General features: G+C 35.5%; 3 protein-coding genes across 4 annotated transcripts; 1 reads left to right on the top strand and 2 right to left on the bottom strand.

The window, feature by feature from the left end:
* Positions 1-1,095: 1,095 nt before the first annotated feature.
* LOC105159053 (CBL-interacting serine/threonine-protein kinase 8) lies at positions 1,096-7,000 on the bottom strand. Its single transcript, XM_011075987.3, has 14 exons — positions 6,277-7,000; positions 5,585-5,647; positions 5,384-5,455; positions 5,168-5,275; positions 4,998-5,072; positions 4,871-4,924; positions 4,652-4,777; positions 4,380-4,469; positions 3,706-3,828; positions 2,808-2,927; positions 2,476-2,592; positions 1,903-1,959; positions 1,751-1,825; positions 1,096-1,629 (listed from the first exon to the last, which is right to left on the bottom strand). Exons 1-14 carry the CDS (start codon positions 6,433-6,435, stop codon positions 1,528-1,530), a joined length of 1,341 nt encoding a protein of 446 aa, XP_011074289.1. The 5' UTR covers positions 6,436-7,000; the 3' UTR covers positions 1,096-1,527.
* Positions 7,001-8,154: 1,154 nt separating this feature from the next.
* Positions 8,155-14,255, bottom strand: LOC105159052 (serine hydroxymethyltransferase 2, mitochondrial). Its single transcript, XM_011075986.3, has 16 exons — positions 14,026-14,255; positions 13,871-13,921; positions 13,687-13,773; positions 13,480-13,601; positions 12,922-12,998; positions 12,442-12,566; positions 12,239-12,331; positions 10,865-10,957; positions 10,548-10,745; positions 10,004-10,108; positions 9,849-9,914; positions 9,619-9,696; positions 9,183-9,294; positions 8,997-9,107; positions 8,690-8,858; positions 8,155-8,328 (listed from the first exon to the last, which is right to left on the bottom strand). The coding sequence occupies exons 1-15, from the start codon at positions 14,095-14,097 to the stop codon at positions 8,713-8,715; spliced, it is 1,536 nt and encodes a 511-aa protein (XP_011074288.2). The 5' UTR covers positions 14,098-14,255; the 3' UTR covers positions 8,155-8,328; positions 8,690-8,712.
* A 918-nt stretch (positions 14,256-15,173) lies between these two features.
* LOC105159051 (Endoplasmic reticulum vesicle transporter protein) lies at positions 15,174-22,340 on the top strand. Of its 2 annotated transcripts, XM_011075985.3 has the most exons (12): positions 15,174-15,325; positions 15,482-15,646; positions 16,428-16,510; positions 16,607-16,682; positions 16,828-16,895; positions 17,134-17,215; positions 19,423-19,544; positions 19,748-19,831; positions 20,304-20,450; positions 21,153-21,261; positions 21,362-21,481; positions 21,957-22,340. In XM_011075985.3, exons 2-12 carry the CDS (start codon positions 15,556-15,558, stop codon positions 22,028-22,030), a joined length of 1,056 nt encoding a protein of 351 aa, XP_011074287.1. In that variant the 5' UTR covers positions 15,174-15,325; positions 15,482-15,555; the 3' UTR covers positions 22,031-22,340. The 2 variants fall into 2 exon arrangements, with proteins under 2 accessions (XP_011074287.1, XP_011074286.1); XM_011075984.3 differs by having other exon boundaries at positions 15,286-15,646.
* Positions 22,341-22,656: the final 316 nt, after the last annotated feature.

Raw genomic sequence — 22,656 nt, 5'->3', positions numbered from 1 at the left:
AAATTGTCAACTTTACTCTTGTCATATAGTTTTACTTTTATTAAAAAATAAAAAAATATATATAAAAAATCAGAAGAGATGTATGCAGAATTTTGAAAATATAAGTTAAAAAACCGTCCATTTAGTCAATAAAAGAAATTAAAAGAATCTTAATAAGTGGAATTAAAATTCATAGCTCATATGGGCATTTTGATCGTTCTCCATAAAGTTTGAATGAAAATCTAATGGATTGAGCTAATTATCAAACGACCGTCAAAATTATTGATTATTTGTAAGTTTACAAAAAAAGTATTTATAATTATGTCAAATCTTATGTAAGCTTATTGTAAATTACCCTTTTGGTTTTTGAACAATCTATTAATTTCACAATTTGACATGTTTGCAATTAATGGTATAAATTGGAAAAGAAGAAACAAGAAACACACACACCAACATGATAATTAAATCCATTTTTGTGGAACTAGTTCTTCAAAGGACAGTCTCTGTGTCTATGTGGGCATCTCTAACGCAGTCGAGTGGTACTGTTCAAATAGAAATTAAATTAATGTGGAAAATAAACAAACCATTCTCCTAAACCGTGTTTGCTTATGAGTTTCTGGTTGTATTATCCTGGAAAGTAGAATACAGAAAAAGGTTTGATTTATTAGTATTATTATTTTCAAATATTTGGTTTATCCCTTCACTGCGACCCAGGAAATTATAGGACCAAAAAGAAAATGGGAACATTTGGATAGATGAATTTGAATTGATGAAAAAAATTTAAAAGAATATTCAAATAACTCAATTTGAAAAAAGAAAATTAAATCCATCAATAATCAACAAAACTTACTTCGAAATTAAAATGAAAGGATGTCAAAATCCTTTAAATTTTGAATTATATAAATAAATTCAATCCAGATGCAACCTAATGTGATAGTTTAATTTATTTTTCAACTCTAATTCGAGCATACTTACTGACACAGTGAAAGTGAAAATTAAACCTAAGAGACGTCCACCAAAACATCGTGCCTTCCAACTTGGAACCAAACCATATTTTGCGTCATGTTGTCTTCAAAATGATATGCTAAACAACAAAAAACTCCTTTTAAGATCAGATTTGATCGAACCAAATCAATCACATATCGAGTATAATTATACATGTTGTGTTACATGTACTTTTCAACTATATACCAATCGCATAGCAAATATATAATTCAAAACTGAGCAAAGCTAGATTTTCCCGCTAAACGGCTGTGTATACTTTCGATACACCAAAGCCAATCAATAAGGGAAAAGGGCATCACATTTGACAAGGCGAGGGAAACTCTTACATCAAAAGGAAACAATAAGTAAAATTACTCAAAAACGAGCCTCATCTTGACTGTTCTTACTGTCCTGAAAGCTAAGGAGTAAAATCAGCAGCAGAAAGAAGCAGATTCGGTTAATATTGAACTAGTCCATGTTACTCAATCTCACATAACTCAACTGTGGGATGACAGCCTCAACGACAAAAGCATTTATATTGTACAGAAACAGGAACCAGTAAGATCATCTCTTTCTACTCTTGGTCTTGGCGATCCGTGATTTGGGCATTTCATCTGGCGGCTTCCAGATGATATCATCAAGATTGTTACAGAAGTTATTGTAGAACTGCAAGTAAGAATGCCAGAGTCTTGATACATGATATCATAAAATAACAATGTATTCTAACGCATGAATTTAGTCCATTAACAGTAAACAGGAAGTCAGAAGAGGATGAAAGAAAATGAACCTTGAGATATTCCTCAGCATCTCCAGCTGCTTTCTGGATGTCAACCATAATAAATGTCGGTGCAACTTGAAAAATCTGTTCAGAAAAAGGTGAAATTCTCAGAGTGGTGAAGAAATAACAAGGGGGAGGAACCAGTGGGAGAGTAATCTTACCTCCACGATCACGGAGAAGTGTGAAGTTCTGTTTGCAGAAAGACCTTCAACCCTCATCTACAAACACAGTAATTTGAGAAAGAGGGTAGTTGAGTGAGCTTGTAAATTCTCTTATAAGATGTTTTTGAACTCACTAGATATTACAAAATGTTTAATAATTTTTTTTAGAAAAAGAACTTATAAGATTCAAAAATAAGATGTTAAGAGCTCCTTGAGAAAAAGTAAGTAATTTACAACTTATGTTCAAAATTTTATCAAGTTAGTTCAATTCTTTTTCAAATTAATTAAGGTGTATCATTAGTGACATATTATAAACTCCATGATCTTATTTTATACATATAAACAGTTGAATAGATATTTTTTTTAAAAAAAAGAAGATGTCACACCGAATATAAGATGTACGAAAATATAAAATTTTATAAATAAGCTTAGCCAAACACCGTCTAATCCAAGAAGCAAAATATTACTTAACTGATAGCGGATCCGATTGAATACATATACTATACAATGCAATAAAATGTAGTTTATAGAAAATAATAAAATTCAATACTTATAAATTTCAACTGGGTACACCTTATAATTACGAATGTGCGTCTTGAAACCCATTGACTGCGCAACGACTTCCATACTTGATAAGACAACCTTTGCAGGTCTTTGTGAAACAAACCGTGTTTGATGTTTCAGAGAATCCTGGTCAAGGGAGGCAATATATCAAGTAGAAACTTGTCAGAAACTACAAGATTGCCAAAATGACTGCACAGAAATGTGCTTTCAAGTGCAATATAGGCAAAGCAAAATGTGTAACAGATACAGAAATTCTCTGAAATATATTCTATTGCATATGCAAAGTTTTAACAGATATAGTTTTGCTTCAAGAATTAGAACAAAGACAACAACCATATTACCTTCCTGCGGTCGAACAATGCTGAAAGATTTAATCCTTGAGAAAGAATAATCAAATCAAATGCATTCAGAACCAGAGGCCCCATATCATCACTCCCACATTGCTCAGTAGGCAGTTCTTCCTACAACATAATATTGTACGGAAGATCTTAAGAAAGAGAACATATGCAAATATCATAGAAACAATAACTTATGGTTCTTGAGGAAGCAAAGCTCTCAAAAGATTGTAAAAGAAACATTATGATTAGTGCACATAAGAAGCCCTTATTTGAAAAAAAAATCCAGATATAGCCTTCATCTCATAACAGAACTTCAGGCCCTTTGCATACTTGCACACAAGAAAGTCTATATTTTTGGCTTGGTTCTGCCACAGACAAAGAATCATGCTATCAAAAAAAAATTCACATTTTCTGTGGTACAATCCAAACCATGTCATCAAGCCATAGAAATCACAGCATCATTAGCAATACCCTAAATAGGGCACTCATTTTACTTTCCTTGCCAGGTTAATGATGGTTGGTGAAACAAACAACTGACCATGTGAATGTTTCCAGTTCTGGTAAATCATTCTTGATAATGAAAACCAACAATCACGTCGAAACCAAGTCCCAACACCTAAGTTAACCTTGCATATAGTTATAGAATTCTGCATATCATCCAAGAAATTATTTGAAATTCACATAGCAATTTCGGGGATTTACAAGGAATTAATTTGAAACCAAATCCCTAACATTTTTCAATTGCCCAAGCTAGGTATGAACTTTTGAACCTCTGGTGCATGTTGAATCTAGCAGGTATGGTGAAAAATGTTTACTGACATTTCCCTTTATACAAAATGAAAGAAGATGTTTTCCTTGGTGCATTGTCAATATAATCATCGTCTAAAATAGAGTTACTGACCTCTGGATCATCAAAAGCAGCATTAACATCATCCAAATCAATGTCTTCAGTTTCAGGAAGTCTGACGGGACTATAATTCTTTTTAAACCACTCATCATTTCTGATTTCTTCTATCCGAATACGCTGCACAAGATTGTTCCCAATAGGCAAAGAGTTTAGCACCAACAACCATAAAATTCAAAGAGAACAAAGCAAATTTCATGGTTAAGCATGAAATTCAATTCCCAATAAAAGCCCTTCTAGCATAGGCACAAAACTTCTGTTGTTTCCAAATCCTCCTGAAAATATGGCAAGTTCTGTTAAACAACCTAAGTTTTTCTTTTGATACTTCCCTTTTATGATTCTTAATGATACCTTGAAGCATCAGCCTCTAGTGAATATAGGTTTGAAGCTAAACTACCACATAAAGTTGTCCAGCTCAGTACACCATGGATGCACAAGTTATCATGTCAATGCCTAAAAAAAGAATCGGTAACCTGTGAAATGACTGTGTTAACAAAAAAGGGTTCACCATGACAACACTTCTAATAATGTTTATGTTACTGCATTAAATTGGTATGATGGAGGGGGAAACAAAGAAGAAGAAAGAAAGAAAAGCTGAAACATTTCTATCCACATTCAAAGGACAAATACTTTTTCTTCTTTTTGACAAAAAAAACAAACAAATACTTAACTGTTTCAGGATTTGGGTCTAAAATTCTATGTATCAAGGATCTTGCTCCAACTGGGAACCAGGATGGGCATGAAAATTCTGCATTCTCAATCTGCAGAAGATGTAACGTGATAGTATTAGTCCAATTAATTTCATATATACAATAGATAATATTGTGAGCCCTAAACAGTTGTGCATGTGCTTCGTGGAACTTCAATTTACACATGTACGCATCAATAGCTACCCATAAAGATGTGTAAGTGTTAACTAATGTCTAGGGTTTTGCTTGAATACCTTCCCATACAATGTTGTTAGATCAATTTCATCAAATGGCAGATAACCAGCCATCAGAACATAAAGGATAACCCCACATGACCAGATATCTGCCAAAGCACCGTTGTAGCCTTTATGACTAAGAACCTGAATTTCAACCGCCAAAACAAAAAAGAATGACATCATCATCTGAATGTACAGATATTAAATTTCACAGATAAAACACTTTATATAAGCTACCTCCGGTGCAACATAATTAGGAGTACCACAGGTTGTACGGAGAAGGCTGACTCCCTGTACACAAAAGTTACTGTAAGCACCAACTTCTATCAGAGTACAATTATGAGAACCTTAACCAGAGTCTTACTTCTGCAGGCAATGCACTTAGCCCGAAATCAGAGATTTTAAGATTTCCTAGGGAATCAAGTAGTAGATTTTCAGGCTGCAAGAAAGTAATTAGATTAAATATCCAGTTTTGGAAAAATAATTATAAGGTTTTCTTTTTCTTTTTCCCCTTAATGACTCTCCAAGGAACACCTTTAAGTCTCTATGATAGACTCCCTTACTGTGGCAATAATCCACACCATCAATAAGCTGCTGGAAGTATCTTCTAGATTCAGATTCACTAAGTCGCCCATGGTGAACCTGCAAGAGATAGTATATAACACATTACACATACCAACTACATCAGCTCTGAGTGTTCCAGAATTAACTCTTTCCCGAAATGCAAAGTATTTGGGCAAAGAAACTCACTATTTTATCAAACAATTCTCCACCTGTGATAAATTCCAATATGATATAGATCTTCGTGCGACTTGCTATAACCTAATTGGGCGAAATCCAGTTAATTTGCAAAGCAGCTCAGAATAAACATCACCAAGAAAAGTCCAACTCCCTTTTCTTCCCCTTCCCATAGAATCATATAAAGCTTATACTACTGATCTTGAGCCATACCTCATGTAAACGAACAACATAAGGGTGTCTAACACGCTTCATTATAGATATCTCCCTTTTTATCTGCAAGAATAACAAAACAAGTTATCCAAGAAATATGAATCACTAAAATGATTGCAACTGCAATACAGATAATCTTTGGCCCGTGAGCAAATAGACAATTTTCAGGCGAATTCTGGAAGGTCTCTGTGAGTCACCAAAATCATGTTGCTCTGGACAACCAAATTTAATTATAATCTTGAACCTCATCTAATGATCTTCGTCAAGAACTTTTAACATAAAGAGATCCCAAATCCTAAGATAAAGATATCCTATGCATTCAAAACCCTCATTTCATCAGTTAATTAAAACTTCGAACTCCCAAATTTTCTTATCCTCAGCAAGGATATGCGAAGAATCATAAAATGACGAAAAAGAAAAACATAGATTATCAAAGAAACAACTCCGATGTAAACTTCTTTGTTTAGCTCAACTTGAACGCACCCGCTTCCCATCATAGATTCATATTACATGGGCTCAATTCTTTCCTGCCAATCTCAAATTCAGGAAAAGAACAAAAAAAAAAAAAAAAAAAAAATTCAGAGTACAACATACTCATGTTTTCCAGGAATCCCTCCAACCAACTCCAGAAAATTCAAATCTCATGAACAGGCAAACAATCAAATGAAAGCATAAAGGAATCAGAAACCAACCTGATCAACCATCTTGTGCTTGATTATGGTGGAGCGATCGAGGACTTTCATGGCAACGCTCTCCCCAGTCTCAGTATTCTGAGCGAACTTCACTTTCGCAAATGTCCCTTCCCCTATTGTCCTCCCCACCTCATACTTCCCCACTTTCCGCACCACCATTTTCGCCCTTTCTTCAATCACCACTTCCCCACCATTTACTGCTCAAATCAAAGGCACATCTTCTTCGACACAACAAGAAAACCAGCTGATTTTAGCTCAAAAATAAACAACTCTATCCACTGAAATTCTTTATAGTTAACCAATTCCTACGGGCATGAGAGGGACAAGAGCGACAACTACCCGAATCGCAGGAGAATGGTTCAACAAACAATAAAAATTTAGAGGCCAATGGGAGATATTTAAAGTGGCGTTCAAGGAGAGGATTAGGTTTGGTAAAGTAGGAAGAGGGATAAAGCAAGAAAATCAGAGTAGTTGAAAAATGGAGTTCCAGCCCACTGCTGAGTGGAAAATGGGTTTTATACTAATACCTTTTTGACAAACAGATTCTTCATCTTAATTATTGTTTATACTTTCACATATCTGTAGATGATTTATAGTACGGACACGGCGGCGGCGAAGCTCCACCTCCCTCGCCGGTCGTTTTACGGCGGTAATTATGGGAAGGGAGTGCGGATGTAATGATACTACAGAGCGTAGACCTATTGTCAACAGCTGTCTTAAGCCGTGTAAAAGGTGTCATTAGCGAATACAGATGTTTTGTTGCATTCCGACCTATGATTACTTCTAATTTTTCAGCTGATTTTTGTCTGTCTTTGCTCAATAAAAGAAATTTTAACTCATCCCTCCCTAATCATAAGTTCTTGATTAATATGTAATTAGGTTTTTATTTTCTACGATAATAAGTTTATCATAGAAAACATACTCTACACACAAGAATTCTTTGTCTAAACATACATTTTTTTTTATTTCTACGTAATTAAACTTTTGATTTTTCTATGATAATAAATCAGCTATAGAGAATATGGCTGACACGTAAAACTTAAATTCAAATATATCTTTGTTAGTTTGTTGAGTGTTAATCTTATTTTTTGTGTCATATAGTTTTTTATATCATGGTGTAATTATATATTTTTAGCTTGTAATATGATTTCAGTATGATATTTGTCGTCAATCCTACAATTAGTTTATTTAATTTCGGCGCATAGCAACTGCAAACATTCATTCCTAGAATTGCTTTTGGGACTAACATTAGATAGAGCAACTAAAGCAAACTGCATGAGGGCCAATACTAATACTATCTTACACAATCAAACATGTAGATCAGAATCTAACGTCGTTTACTGTACTCAATCGAGCCCAAAAGTTCCTTCAGCTCATGATCCGTTCAAAAATTCATGTTAGGTTTTGTATCAAAAAATAAGTTTAAATGAAAAGATTAATTACAATAGACTCTTTAAAATTTATCATAATTATAAATGTTTATTATTGTTGAAAAAATTATAAATATTTTTTACAAATTAAATAATTATTTAATACATATTCTCTATAATGAATTGTCATAAAAGCGAAGTTGTTATTCGACTATTAATTTTAAGGCAGCATGTATAATTTATTCATATCTTGACCTGATATTGAATTTAATCACTTCAAACAACTCTTAACTTCCTAGTTATTTAATTTTTATTAATCCAAACACAACCTCAAATTAATCTTCTGCAGGGTAAACATTAGCCCATGGGTCAATAAAACATTATCTCCAAAGGCCATAACCATTGGCGGATTTGTCCTGTTCTTGCTCGGCAATGTGCGTCCACCATATTCAATCCACAGACATTTTTAAATATTTCTCTGGTAAGAAAGCAAGCAGAACCGTGATCCTTTTTCCAGAAAGACTTCCTCAAATAAATAAAGTAAGTGATGCTTGGTTTTAATCGATAGTATTTAATTTACAACTTGCGCAGTAAAATGGAAATTGAAATGATGACACCATTTGGATAACTTCGTGTGTTCTATTCGAACCACTTTTCTCTGGTGTATCAACGCCAAGTACACCTGCATCAAGTATCAGAACATTAGTTTCCAACAAAGCTCCAACGGTGTCGTTTTACTCTACTATGTTGTGTTTCGATTGACAAATATGGAACTAAGAAATTTGCATTCATAATATAATCATAGACCACTTTAACTTGTTTGGATGATTTCGATGTCAGGAAAAAATTGAAATCCTTGATCTCATATTTTGAACTATTTTTTTATGGTGTTGTGATGGATTTCAAATCCATCTATCAAATCCAAATCGTTCCATCCAAATGGAGCATTAATCATTTTGAATGAAACACAGAATGAATCAATATGTTAATTGATGTTCAGAGTCAAAGTAATGAACTAAAAGCCATTAACAATTATGCATTACCTCGTGGAGTACGAGGCTAGGCCTTAATCCTTGTACTTCATTGTCTCTTTTTCAAAACCAATAGTGGGAAATTGTTTTGCGTATTCCTCTACCTCAATGCGCAACCTTGACATTGCAGATTGATGGGCGTCTGACTTCATAGCAGTAACGAAGTCCTTCAATTTTGTTCCTGATAATTGCAACCGACGATTTCATAAGAATAAAACTAGATGAAATACAAATTTCTGGTTACTAATCATTAGGATGGATATGCATGTCATTTTCGAGAGAGCATGGAAAAAAGCAAAACATTAATTGAATTAAATACCATTTGTGTCAGCCTTTATCCTTAGGGCCAACTTTACAGCTGCATCAAAAAACTCTGCAACTTTCACAAAATCTTCTTCCACGAATCCTCTTGATGTGAGAGCAGGGGTTCCTATTGGATAGTGTAGAATCAAGAATTAAGTAATAAAACTGAAAGATTCAAGATAACTACAAGGGAAGGGCTTACCCATACGAATGCCTCCAGGAACCATGGCAGACACATCCCCAGGAACGGTATTTTTATTTGCTGCTATATGAACGGCCTCCAAAACTTTTTCAACTCTAGATCCATCAATACCCTGCAAAATGACGAACAGGTAATTTACATGTGCAAAGACATTTATCCTCCACTCAGATTTAGAATTTAGGGGAAGAAACGAAAAAGAGAAAGAGATATGACCAGAAATTAATAGTCATTGCATTTTTTCTTTCTGGTAATCTTTAAGATCTCTATGATGTAGTTGATTAACAAAAGGACATAATGTACAATTGCTCCCGTTATTAAGTTTTCTGGTTTACTACCTAAGTAAGATTGTCTACTATTTAGATCATATAATGGTTGGTTGGAAAGCAGGAGAAAATACAAACTGGTCACCTGTAAAAGACAAAAACTGAGGTTCTACCTTGTCTCTTAAATTCACTAAGACGAGATGGTTCTCTGTTCCACCAGATACAAGGTCATAGCCTTTCTCTAACAAAGTCTGCAACGCAAATTAAAATTGCGATTGGAAAACAATATTAAAACATAAGATGAAAAGAGCTAGCTGGGATTATTAACAAACATTAGTAGGTGGTGGTAGGCTAGATTGCACAAACTGAAAGTTCAGTGTGTTCAGAGTATCCAAGGTATTACCTCTGCGAACTTTGAGCAATTACTGAGGACTTGCTCTTGGTATGCTTTGTATTCTGGTGTCATAGCCTGCAATTACAAAAATCATGAAAAACTAATCCAGCTAGGTCTGCATTAACATTTTCTCTAGGAAAATTCAATCTGACATGAACATTAACCTGTTTTAGTGCGACTGCCAAGGCAGTTATTGTGTGATTGTGGGGTCCACCTTGAAGTCCAGGAAACACAGCTTGATTAATTTTGTCTTCGTAGTCATACATAACCTGATAGATGGAAGTCAAATTTAAAAACTCTGTACCTTTAAATTTGAAGCAGTACTAACCTAACGAAAAGCACCATACTTATTTCTGCTACAGATGGACACTTCCCAATTTGATTTATCTTGCCTTAGGTCCTTGGGGTGGGGACCCATGGATAAGACTCTGCATCAAGGCATCTACCAGCAACTACTTCTCATTCATGCTCTTTATGTAAAAATGATTAACCTAAGTTGCTAGAAGAGTCCACTTCACCACTTATAAACCAGTTGCAAATGTCTTCCCACAAACCATGCAGGACAACATAGGCATAATCCCCGACATGAATTTGCAAGGGAAGGCACATGGCAACAGGTGCAGAGAGATATAAAGGACAATTTGAATAAACAGTCAAACAGTATCAAGAATGCTGTTAAAATTTATCAACCATTTTGTACAAACTCACTTCTTTTCCTTGTTTATTGATCTCTTTTACTCCCTTCCTGAAAAAGATCATTGCTCCACGTGGCCCACGTAGTGATTTGTGTGTGGTGGTTGTAACAACATCTGCATGCTCAAATGGTGATGGGATGACACCAGCAGCAACCAACCCACTAATGTGTGCCATGTCTGCTAACAAGATGGCTTTTTGCTTGTCGCATACCTGCCAAATCCATTATAAAAATGAATGATGTAATATGAAGATATACTATTGTATGGTAAGGTAAGTAAGAGATAATTTAGTGTTAATTATGAAGCCACAGGATTGTCTATTAAGATTACCTTGCGAATCCGTGCATAATCATATAGGCGAGCATAAGCACTTGCACCAGCAACAATCAATTTTGGCCTGAAGAGCACTGCACTCTTTTCCAGCTGCAAGGACACAAATTAATTACTCTTCATACACGGCGGATAGACTCAAAAGGAAAATGAAGTAGAGAAGGAAGAACTATTTCGTTCTACCATCCAAACAGCATACCACCAATGAAAACCAAATCAAAATTATATTCACAGAGCCCTTGAAATGTATAGCTGGGAGTAATGGAAATAGAAAATATATCATATGTATTCAGCTATTTACACAACTCATCTAAAGTTTCAATCATGAAAGAAATTGATCATTAGGCATAACTTATCAGGGTTAATTGCTTTTCACATACAGCGGCAGGAAAAGGGTGTACCAAATATTCTGTGCATTTTAGTGTGAGAGAAGGGAAGATTCAGCAAAGAAGCAAATAGGACAATTAGCCATAAAAAGAGTGAAATGCTTTTCTCTTTCTTAATTATGAAGCCCACAGAATTAGAAGAATATTGAAAATAAAACAAATCGGCATACCGGTCGTCAAGATTTGGTTCATAATACAAAAGTTTCTAAGCAATAAACTTCTCCACCTTGCTCATCTCCAAAATAATAGTATGATATTGACGCTATATAATGGCACAATATTTGGGAAGTGGAGAAACAATAAGTTCTCCAGATTCGCAACATTATGACAATAGTCAAAAGCTTATTATGCCAAGCAGCACTATAACTTAGTAGTACTCTGAACTCTCAGAAATTATTTAAGTAGTAGTTATGAATAATGTCCATCTTAGGATTGTTAATAGCCAAATTATCCTATTCTCTCAACGTATAGAAACACAAGGCGGCAATAAAATACAGAGTGTAAAGCATTAATTACAGGATGCTCCTGCCTCTAAGCTAACTTTTTCACAAGTACCAATGGTGTTAATATAAAACACTGCCACTTAGTAATTACAGGAACGATTTTAACTAATAACTTGCTCCCTGCCTTCACCCAACAAGAGAAGAAGGACAAGAACAATAAGAATAATGATGCCAACAGCAACAACAGGGGCCGTTACGATAACAAATGATGAATCTTTAATTGGCAGCCACAACATGCACAGAGTAAAGAGGATTTCAGGTCCCCAATTATATAAAATGTGGACCAGCAGGCACCTTGGAAATAATGTACTACAAGAAAGTTTACATGAAACCTAGTTCTGGCTTCTCATATATAGTACTTGCCCTTAGAAACAGTTATAACCAAAGATGGAAATGAGAATTCAAACATTTTCATTCAAAAATAACTGAGTTACAAAACCCTTCACACAGCTACGACTAACTTCTAGAAAATCAAATTTTAGTACCTGATCATAGTCAATATAGCCAGTGCTTTCGTCCAGTCTGTAAGGCATTGTCTCAAAAAATATAGACACCGCACTGATCTTTTTTGTATCAGTCTGCAACACAGCCGTCCAACAAATTTAGAAACTAAACAATGACTTAACACACATAAGAAAACTAAAAAGAGAAATGCATAAGTAGTTTCCGTAAGTTACGTTGGATGCACCTGATAACCATGTGAAAGATGACCACCGTGAGGAAGATCAAGTGCCATGATCCTTTCATGAGGTTTCAGCAGCGCGGTATACACTTGAAAATTGGCAGGGGATCCAGAAAGTGACTGTACATTCACTGACATACATAAAGTAGGTGGGACTTTTGATGCGTTGCTCATGAGAAGAAATAAAGGAAAAAGGGGAATATATTTCATTATATAAAAATTACTTTAAGCACGTACAAAATGTCACACACCATAAGATTTGTTAACCTTTCACAAGAATTTCATACTTGAAATGGCCAAACGATGAATAGGAAATAGAAAAACATAGGAATCCAATGTCCAGAATCTCTCTCACTATTCCACTATAACAACCGAAAATAGGTACGAAGTAATGTTTTGTCAGTAACTGGACAATTCAGGATGACTCATAAGTCTAAAATATAGAATTTGTTCAATTGTATCCTATCCAAATTGGAAAGTGCTCACCTCCCCATTTTTCAGGATCCAATTTGAAAGTCTCTAAGGCACGCTTCTGACACAATGACTCTGCCATGTCAATGTACCTAGACACAGAGAAATCCAAACCACAATCATAATCAATAAAGACATAGACATTCGTCTTCCACTCATGAAAGCAATTCTACCATGCAACCAATTCAAAGTTGATATTACATCAGAGAAACCAATTCCAGAACATTGGAAGCATTCTGCCACTCCAAATAATTTGTTAAATAATTTTAGAAAGAAAAGCACTTTCCAAAAGTGATTCTAGTGCTCATACCTTTTCAACACGACACATTTTTGTATTGGCGCAACAAACAATGGTGAAATACAAATGAAGGTTGAGGTCATAAAATCAATCAATATGATGTTGTAAGATTAATGAAAATCAACCAAGATGAATGGTATTCCATAAGTAGGATAAGATGACAGCTAGCATATTATAGAACAACAAGCATATACAAAAGAGTTTGTACTTGCTTAAATAAAATGCTACTACGCTAAAATCTAACTACCGCAACGTGATAAAGCAACAAGTCATACTCATTTCCTCCATAGTATCTCGCGCCAGGATAACCTTCACTGTATTTATTAGTCATAACTGATCCAACCGCTTGCATCACCGACAATGATGTGAAATTTTCCGACGGTATGAGTTCCAGTCCCTAAACACATAACTATCTCAATCCAAACTCTCCATGACATACAGAAATATTCAAATCATTCCATAGAAACCGAACGCAAATTTACCTTCCATTGCCTTGCCTTCTCAAGCTCTATGATGTCAGCAATCTCCGGATCTACCTCTTCCAGCGGCGCATTCAATTGTCTCGTCCACTGCGAAGTGAAAACTCAACTTGAAACCGAGATCCAACAATTTGCAGATAATTCCATCAATCTCAAAAAGCAACGCAAAACCGAGAGAAATTATTACAGTAATTCTGGAACTGTCCTTCTGGCTAACAGCTTGATTCGCGAATGAAGACTGTCCACAGGAAACACCAAAAACCGAATATCAACACAACAAACATACTCCATAACATAGACGCTAACAACACAAATCAACAGATATCTACACAAAAAACAAACCATATAACGAAGCGAATAGGAGGTGGAGACAGGACGAAGAGAGGAGAGCCTTCGGAGAGCCATTGCCGCCATTCTGCTTCCGCCAGCCGCTCAGCTGTGTTGGTTGGGATCTTAGTGGGATGGGGTTGGTGGGTGATGTGGGAAGTCACAACTCACAAGTGTTTATTGTTTTGTCCAATTTAAAGCAGTGTGTGTGATGCTGTGGGGTTGGGTGGTGGGGTCTACCAAATCGAACATTTTGCACGGACTTGCACCGGTCACTGTGCCACCCTAACATCAAAGTTGCTGCAATTTGCCGTTACTTATTACTATTTCAAGGTTTATTGCTTATAGGGAAAATTGCATAATACCCCATATATTATTCGAAAATTGCTAAAAATTTTAACTGTGTTAAATAAATAGTTTAAAAATATTTTTTTTATAATTATAAATCCTGCAAAAAATATATTTTCTATTAAAAAAATTAGAAAGTTTCTTACACGTGCTAGGAACCGGAGTAGGATACCATTTTGATCTATTTTTAGCCTTTAACCATTTTGAATGGACAAAATTACCTCTATCTTATACCATTATTCCCTCTTTATTGTTTTGATTAATTCTTTATTTTTTTCATATTGTATTGAAAAATATTATAATACTAAATAATTAGTATTCACGAAATATTTATATGTAAAAAATATTATTATATCAAATTAAATTATTGTATATTTTTTATATATGAAATATCAAATATTTAGGATTTTTTTAATATTTATATGTCTTTAAAATTGAAATGCATGATTTTTTCCTAAGATATTATTAGTTAATTTGTTTTTGTGTTGAATATATTTTAAAATTATATTATTTATATAAATTATAATAAATAAATTTACATGATACTTTTTCCTAAATAATATTAGTTAATTTAATGTTGTATTGAATATATTTAATTATTTATATAAATTAAAACATATTTTATATTTTAAAATATAATATATAAACCAACATCATAGTTTATGAAGAATAAATAAATAAAAAAATAAAACTAATTTAGAGGTATTATGAACACATAAAAAAAATTAGTATGGTGGTGAGTGAGTGAAAAAAGACTTTTATTTTTTATATTAGTATTAATTATTGATTAAAATCTAATAAAAGAAAGGAATCCAAACACAGCCTTGTGTTGTAGTTATTGGGCTAGGTCCCTTCTGAAGAAACTGGACTCGCTGATCCGTCCTCTTCGGCCCGCCAAGTTTTGTTGCTCTCTCTAATTTCTTATTGCAGGCGGAAATTTCAGAAGCTTCTTTCTCGCTGACGGAAGGTGATTTCGCTATTTCTCTCTTGCGTTACTCGGACATGTATCCGAAGATTCAGAGTGAATTTTAGTTTCAATTTCAGAATCGTCTAGCCCCAGAGTAGGATTGCATCTGCGTTTGCTGAATTCGTCCTTTTTATTTTATTTTGATATTGGGAGTAGGCAGGTGGTTTCATGGTTGTTTGATTTGGGGGGAGATTGAGGTTACAAAACGAATAGGAAGGAAAGGAGAAAAGATGGGTAATTTGAAACAAGCACTTAAAAGCCTCGATGCGTTTCCGCGCGCTGAAGAGCATTTGCTGCAGAAAACAAAATCTGGCGCTATCGGTACTTCTATTTTTGTTTTTTGTTTTTCTGATTAATTTTTTCGCTTTCCTGTTTTGTTGATCGTTAATATGTCTTTTCCAGCTTTTCACCATCTGTGCTAGTTTCAATGTTTTCCCGCTGTAAAATGAGCATTGAGCAATAAGAGCTATCTGATATTCCTAATCCAGAACCAATGAGGAAAGATTCACCGCAAGCGGTGTATGCCACCGCAATATGGGATTTGTGTTCAGGGGAATTGGCAAATTAAAGTTTGACTGTGTTTTCTAATTGTGTTTTGTGAGGTTTTGTAACATTCTGTGGTATCACACTTATGGGAGAAAAGGAACATTTATTAGCTGGAGCAATGAACCAATCTTCTTTTCGTGCAGTTTGAATCGGAAAACCATGTAGTATATTGATCCGGCCATACTTGGGGGTCCTTTCGGTCAACTTAGGACCTGGGATGTTATGTGCTTGATTTTCATTGCAAAATTTTCATGCTCTTTTTCCATTTCCTTATAGACTTCATTTTATTTCAATAAAGACACGTAAAGAGATTAGCAAAGAAACACCTGAAAGTTATTGTTTTATCTGATATTGGAGAGCCATAAATATGGTCATTCCCAATCATAAGTAGTTTTCGTTGAAAAATGTGATAATCTAGTTTTTTACAAACATTCAACTATTTTGTTATCTTGTTGGGTCAAAATCTCAATGCACGCAATAATGGTTGTGAAGTTGCTTCTTGAGAAAGGAATGATGGATGTGCCACTAACTTAAATCTTTTCATGTAAATTGTCAGTTTCCATTGTTGGACTAATTATCATGGCAACTTTGTTCTTGCACGAGTTGACTTATTATCTTTCAACATATACTGTACACCAGGTCAGTTTTCTTCATCTTGAATCTTTTCAATTGTTTTCTTTTCAATTCTACGTTTTACAGAACAAGGGTTTAGTATGACATATTACACCTCGGCAGATGGCAGTTGACTTAAAACGTGGCGAAACACTTCCGATCCATATAAATATGACGTTCCCATCTTTGCCTTGTGACGGTCAGCCTTTTTAAACTCTATTTTCAATTCTCTTCTCCTTGTCGGTCCTCCAGGAAGAAATGTTGCATTGATGCACTCCTAAAACCCATGCCTGGTTTGTATTACACTTTCTGTATGTTATTTGTAATATATGGGGTTCTTGCAGTACTAAGCGTGGATGCAATCGATATGTCTGGGAAACATGAAGTTGATCTTGATACAAATATCTGGAAGGTTCGGGTTCTCATTTGTCTATTACTTGATATATATATTTGTCGCAACTTTTCTGTTTCATTTAGAGCTGACTTGACCACAATTTCTCTGTAATATGGACGCAAAGGTTGATAACCAGATAGGACTGTGATTTTATAAAAGTTATCTTCCATTGATGTCTCCACCTTGCATGTCTATGAATGCTTGTGATGATGGCATGTTTTTTATGTGATTTTTTACTGTTACGTTTTTTCTGCAGCTTCGCTTGAATAAGGATGGCCAAATTGTTGGCACAGAGTATTTGTCAGACCTTGTGGAGAAGGAACATGCTCATGGGCATGGTTAGTTCATCTGGACCTTTATTTGGTGTTCACCATTAGTTGTTCATTATATCCTTCTTCCAATTTGCTTTTCCTTATAGCATGTTGGAAAATATAAATTTTCCTTGCAGTGATCACATACAATCTTTCATGTATGGTTTGCTATCAAATGTTAACCTTACTTTCAGATTATTTTGTGTTTGCTTCCATAGCTAGTGGGTTGCCCGTCAAGGTGACATGTAAAGATAGACTGTTTAAAGTTGATGATTCCCTGACACATTGTTTTCTACGCATTATGTCCAGTAATTTGCAGTGTTGCTGCTTTCTGTGTTGTGCTTTACAGTCTATATATGCTTTGGTCTCTTCTTCACTATTTATTATTCATGTTTGCCTCCTAAACTAAAGCTGGGACTAGCTAAAAGAGTAGAGGTGGAGGGACTAACTAAAGCTAAACACACACACACCCACCACTCCCACACACACACAGAGACACACCCCACGCACACACACACAGCATACACACACAGACACACACCGCACACGCACACGCACACACACACACATAGACACACACACACCGCACACGCACACGCACACACACACACACATAGACACACACACACACCGCACACGCACACACACACACCCCCGTAAATAAGCATAAAATGTGGCGAAACTAAGGTGACATCCTGCACGAGAAAAAGGGTTGTGTAGATAGTAATAAAGACCTAGAAATTGAAGTACAATGACAAATGTAACAAGACGCAGATAGCATTCGTTGGCGCAGAAGATAAAAGTAACACCTCACTTCTATGTTCAAAATCGAAGTAAAATATGTTCTACTTTGACACACACACGCACCCCACACACCTTCCCCCACACACACACACCCGTAAATAAGCATAAAATATGGCGAAACTAAGGTGACATGCTGCACGAGAAAAAGGGTTGTGTAGATAGTAATAAAGACTTAGAAATTGAAGTACAACGACAAATGTAACAAGACGTAGATGGCATTTGTTTGTGCAGAAGATAAAAGTAACACCTCACTTCTTTTATGTTCAAAATGGAAGTAAAATATGTTCTACTGTGACACACACACGCACCCCCCCCCCCCCACACACACACCGCACATGCACACACACACACCCTCCCACACAGAGACACACACACACACACCCCCGTAAATAAGCATAAAATGTGGCAAAACTAAGATAACATACTGCACGAGAAAAAGAGTTGTGTAGAGAGTAATGAAAACTTAGAAATTGAAGTACAATGGCAAATGTAACAAGACGCAGATTACATTCGTTGACGCAGAAGATAAAAGCAACATCTCACTTCTTCTATGGTCAAAATGGAAGTAAAACATGTTCTACCGTGACACACGCACACATCCCCCCGACACATACAGAGTGACACACCTGCCCCTACACACACACAACACGTGAGCACACACACACACCCCCGTAACTAAGCATAAAATGTGGTGAAACTAAGGTGACAAAGAGAAAAAGGATTGTGTAGATAGTAATGAAAACTTAGAAATTGAAGTACAACGGCAAATGTAACAAGACGCAAATGGCATTCGTTGGCGCGGAAGATAAAAGCAACACCTCACTTCTTCTATGGTCAAAACGGAAGTAAAACATGTTCTACCGTGACACACATTCGTGTGTGTTGTGTGTGTGCACGTGTGCGGTGTGTGTGTGTGTGGGAGGGTTGTGTGTGTGTGTGTGTGTGTGTGTGTCACGGTAGAACATGTTTTACTTCCATTTTGAACACAGAAGAAGTGAGGTGTCACGGTAGAAAACGTTTTTTTTATTCTGAAGTGTGTGGGGTATGTTCCTTTTAGTGATGTGACACACACACACACACCCACGAGTTAAAAAGAATCTTATTTAATGAATCTTGTCAGAACTGGAGTACTGCAAAAGGTCTATCTTGTTTGGGTCGGATGTTTAAGTAAGGGATAAGTTCGGGTTGATATTATTTATGATGTCATCATCCAAAGAAAAAAAGGTTTAGCATCCGGTGCTGAGAGGTTTCTGTCATGACTCATGACCAATCAGATTAAGATAATCTGACTGGAAAGAATTGAATTTGACTAGCACTTAATTACATGATATAGAACACTGTCACTTTCAAATACTATTTCTTATCTTCTGAAATTGGTAATTGGAAATGATAATTGTTTGTAACTAAATTCTTATGAATGCCATGATCAGGTGACGACAAAGATCACCATGAGGAGTCTGATCATAAAATTAAACTCCACACTCTTGATGAAGGAGCTGAAAATATGATCAAGAATGTGAAGCATGCATTAGCTAATGGTGAAGGTTGTCGGGTATATATTTTTGCACTTCAAGCCGCTGACTTATTACGTTTCTATTTTTAGCAGAACCGACTGTGTCTGTGATACATGGCAGAGGGCGAGCCCCTACTTTATTAATTTCACAACTTAGTACAACAATGCGGGAACGACTTCAATGTACAACATCTGCTTGTTTAAGCTCTTTGATCTTTGATTTATTTCCTTTTTTGTTGCAGGTGTATGGGGTTTTAGATGTGCAAAGGGTTGCCGGGAATTTTCATATCTCAGTTCATGGCTTGAACATTTTTGTTGCTCAAATGGTCAGCTGTCTTACTGAACATTCTATATTCCATCTGCTTTTATTAGAAATTATAACTTTTAATTAATTTTTTAAAAAATGGGCATCTAAGGGTTCCTCCTTCCAATATGTACTTCTAGATTTTCAACATGAATAAAGTTGAGATGAAATCTTTTAAGGTGCTTTTATGGTTGCTTAGAGCTGAGAACTTGCGGTTTAGATTTTCCAGAGGAAAGTAGTTTTGAAATTTGTATGAGATAAATATTATCGCAAATGTTTGTCTTTTGTTTCTAGTATAAATATATATATATATATATATTCCACATATATGTTGAGCAGATTTGGTGGTGGTTTATGCAGAACTGTAAATCTACTTTGAATCTTCTTGTCAGTAGGGATTGGCATTTTTATATTAATTTTTAAAACAAACATTTCAAACTTCCTAGTTTCTTAAGGTTGACATATATGTTATTGGACCATTTTCTCTTCTGCAGATATTTGAGGGTTCTTCTCATGTCAATGTGAGTCATATAATTCATGATTTGTCATTTGGGCCCAAATATCCTGGGATACATAACCCACTTGATGACACAGTCCGGATTTTGCGTGGAGCAAGTGGAACATTCAAGTATTACATAAAGGTTCGAGTTCTGGCCCATCTTTGGTAGAACTGTGAAAACTTACCTCATGCTCTACTTGTATGATCTTTCATAAGATGCTTAATTTTGATGGATGAATACATTTGAAGAAATAATAACATTATGACCTCAGACGCATAATAACATTCTATATGACAAAGAACCAACCATCTACTGAGCTCAATATTTTGTTGTGAGAATCTTATAGGCTGCTTAAGTCCACCTACTCATCTCCTTAGTTCAAGCACATGATCAACTTCAGTCTCATTTGCAACAAGGGGCATCTTTCTATTTATGCCCACTTCTACACGCAGTAATTTACATGACCTATGTGATACTGTTGACAAAATAACTTATTGTTGTAAACATCCTTCAAGCATTCAAGATGCAGACATGCAATGACAAAGTCATACTCCCTATTGAGAGTGTAGGTGGAAGATCATCTTTGATGGTCTGAACTATGTGACTGCAGAAGGTCACTTCCACTAAATGTAGGGTGATCTTTTCCTCATGCTGACTTACTTAACTTAGAATGAACTTTCTCACTTACAAAATAAATCGTCCCTGCCCACTGTCTGCTGCGTTTTGCCTTGAGAGGGTGGTGGATATATCAGACTTCTTGTGTTGTAGGTTTATAATATATGCTCCTAACTTCAAATTTCTTTACAGTCTGCCTTTTGAGATTCTTGCATTTGTATGATGTAGATTGTTCCGACGGAATACAAGTATATCTCAAAAGAAGTTCTACCTACAAATCAATTCTCTGTCACTGAGTACTTTTCTCCAATTAGTGAGTTTGATAGGGCATGGCCTGGTAAGTCTTGATCAATTCAGAGACTAGTGTTTTTAAACTTTCCACTTTTTCTTTTCTTCCAATATTGTGCTGAGGGGTTATCATTGCATTTTTTATGCAGCTGTATACTTTTTGTATGATTTGTCACCAATTACAGTGACCATTAGGGAAGAACGTCGTAGTTTTCTCCACTTCATTACACGCCTTTGTGCCGTACTTGGGGGTACATTTGCATTAACAGGTTTGTTTTACCTATGTCCCTGATTGTCTTGACAGCATGAGTTTATGTATTTACTGCAACAATGATCTAGATAGAGTGGTAATACAAGGATTTTAAAAATGGAAGACTTCGATTGGCACATAATCTTGTCTCAGTAACTTGCTTAAACCAATGGGATCCATCTCATTTTACCTCTGCGGTGAGGCTGCCAAATTTTGGCACCTGTGGGAGGCACAACTTGCCTAAGATGCTTGGGCTTGTCAACTGGGGAAAAAACACAACCACTTTTGAAATTTTCTTTTTACTATATCATTACCAGATAAAGATGAGATATTGAGTAGTAGAATGATGTTACATACAAGAGTTAGCTGCAGAGAAGTATCAAACAACATTAGCTATAGGAACCTGGAGTATCGACTATTATGGTGCTTCAGTTAGGTGTTTACAAAACCAAATACTAATTTATTTTGTGATATATTGCTCTTTTATGTGACAGGAATGCTAGATAGATGGATGTACAGGCTCGTCGAAGCATTGACAAAACCAAATTCTAGAAGTATCATAAGATGATTTAGGGTTCAAAGCTGCATGTGCCCAAGGAATTTCCTTTTGCAGATAGTATGATCTCAGGAATGAGCACAAATCATAGCTCTGGAAACATAGAATGGTCCTCACCCTTGATCCTCTCTTCCTCGGGTTTTGAAATTTTGATGTCATTGTTGTATTTCCTTGGAAGGATTAGTTCTATGTTTTTACTACTTTGTGAATTTTTATGGGAAACTCTTAAGTGTTTAAGTAGATAAAAGTGAGGTTGTAGTTGCTGACGTTCTTGTTAGAATTATTTGTGCATTTCCGGTGAAAACAAACTACATTGGCTATACCACTTTGGCAGTCTACTCGTAAAGTTGATACAAGGGTAGGATTTTTGAAGTTCACGTAAATTTCCTCCATATTAAGGCTCTACTTGGAAAGATATTTTCTTACTTATCTGGGGGACAATAATAATTTGGAAAGTTGGGAGGTATGTAGAAAAAAATATTTTAAGAGGGTGCTTTAGTGTACTTTGAAAAAGTGTTTTTTCAACTTCTGCATTCAAAAAATTACTTTTCATTGTTTGGGATGTTGCTTTTATTTTTGAAATTGCTGTGAAAAATGCTTTTAGGTCAAATGCTAAAAGCACCTTGGGGGTGCTCGTG

Source organism: Sesamum indicum, linkage group LG3 (genome assembly GCF_026168435.1).
Source record: "Sesamum indicum cultivar Baizhima isolate 11 linkage group LG3, ASM2616843v1, whole genome shotgun sequence".
Taxonomy (NCBI): Eukaryota; Viridiplantae; Streptophyta; class Magnoliopsida; order Lamiales; family Pedaliaceae; genus Sesamum; species Sesamum indicum.
Note: the sequence above shows the minus strand (reverse complement) of the source record. Positions and strands in the feature narration are given on the sequence as shown.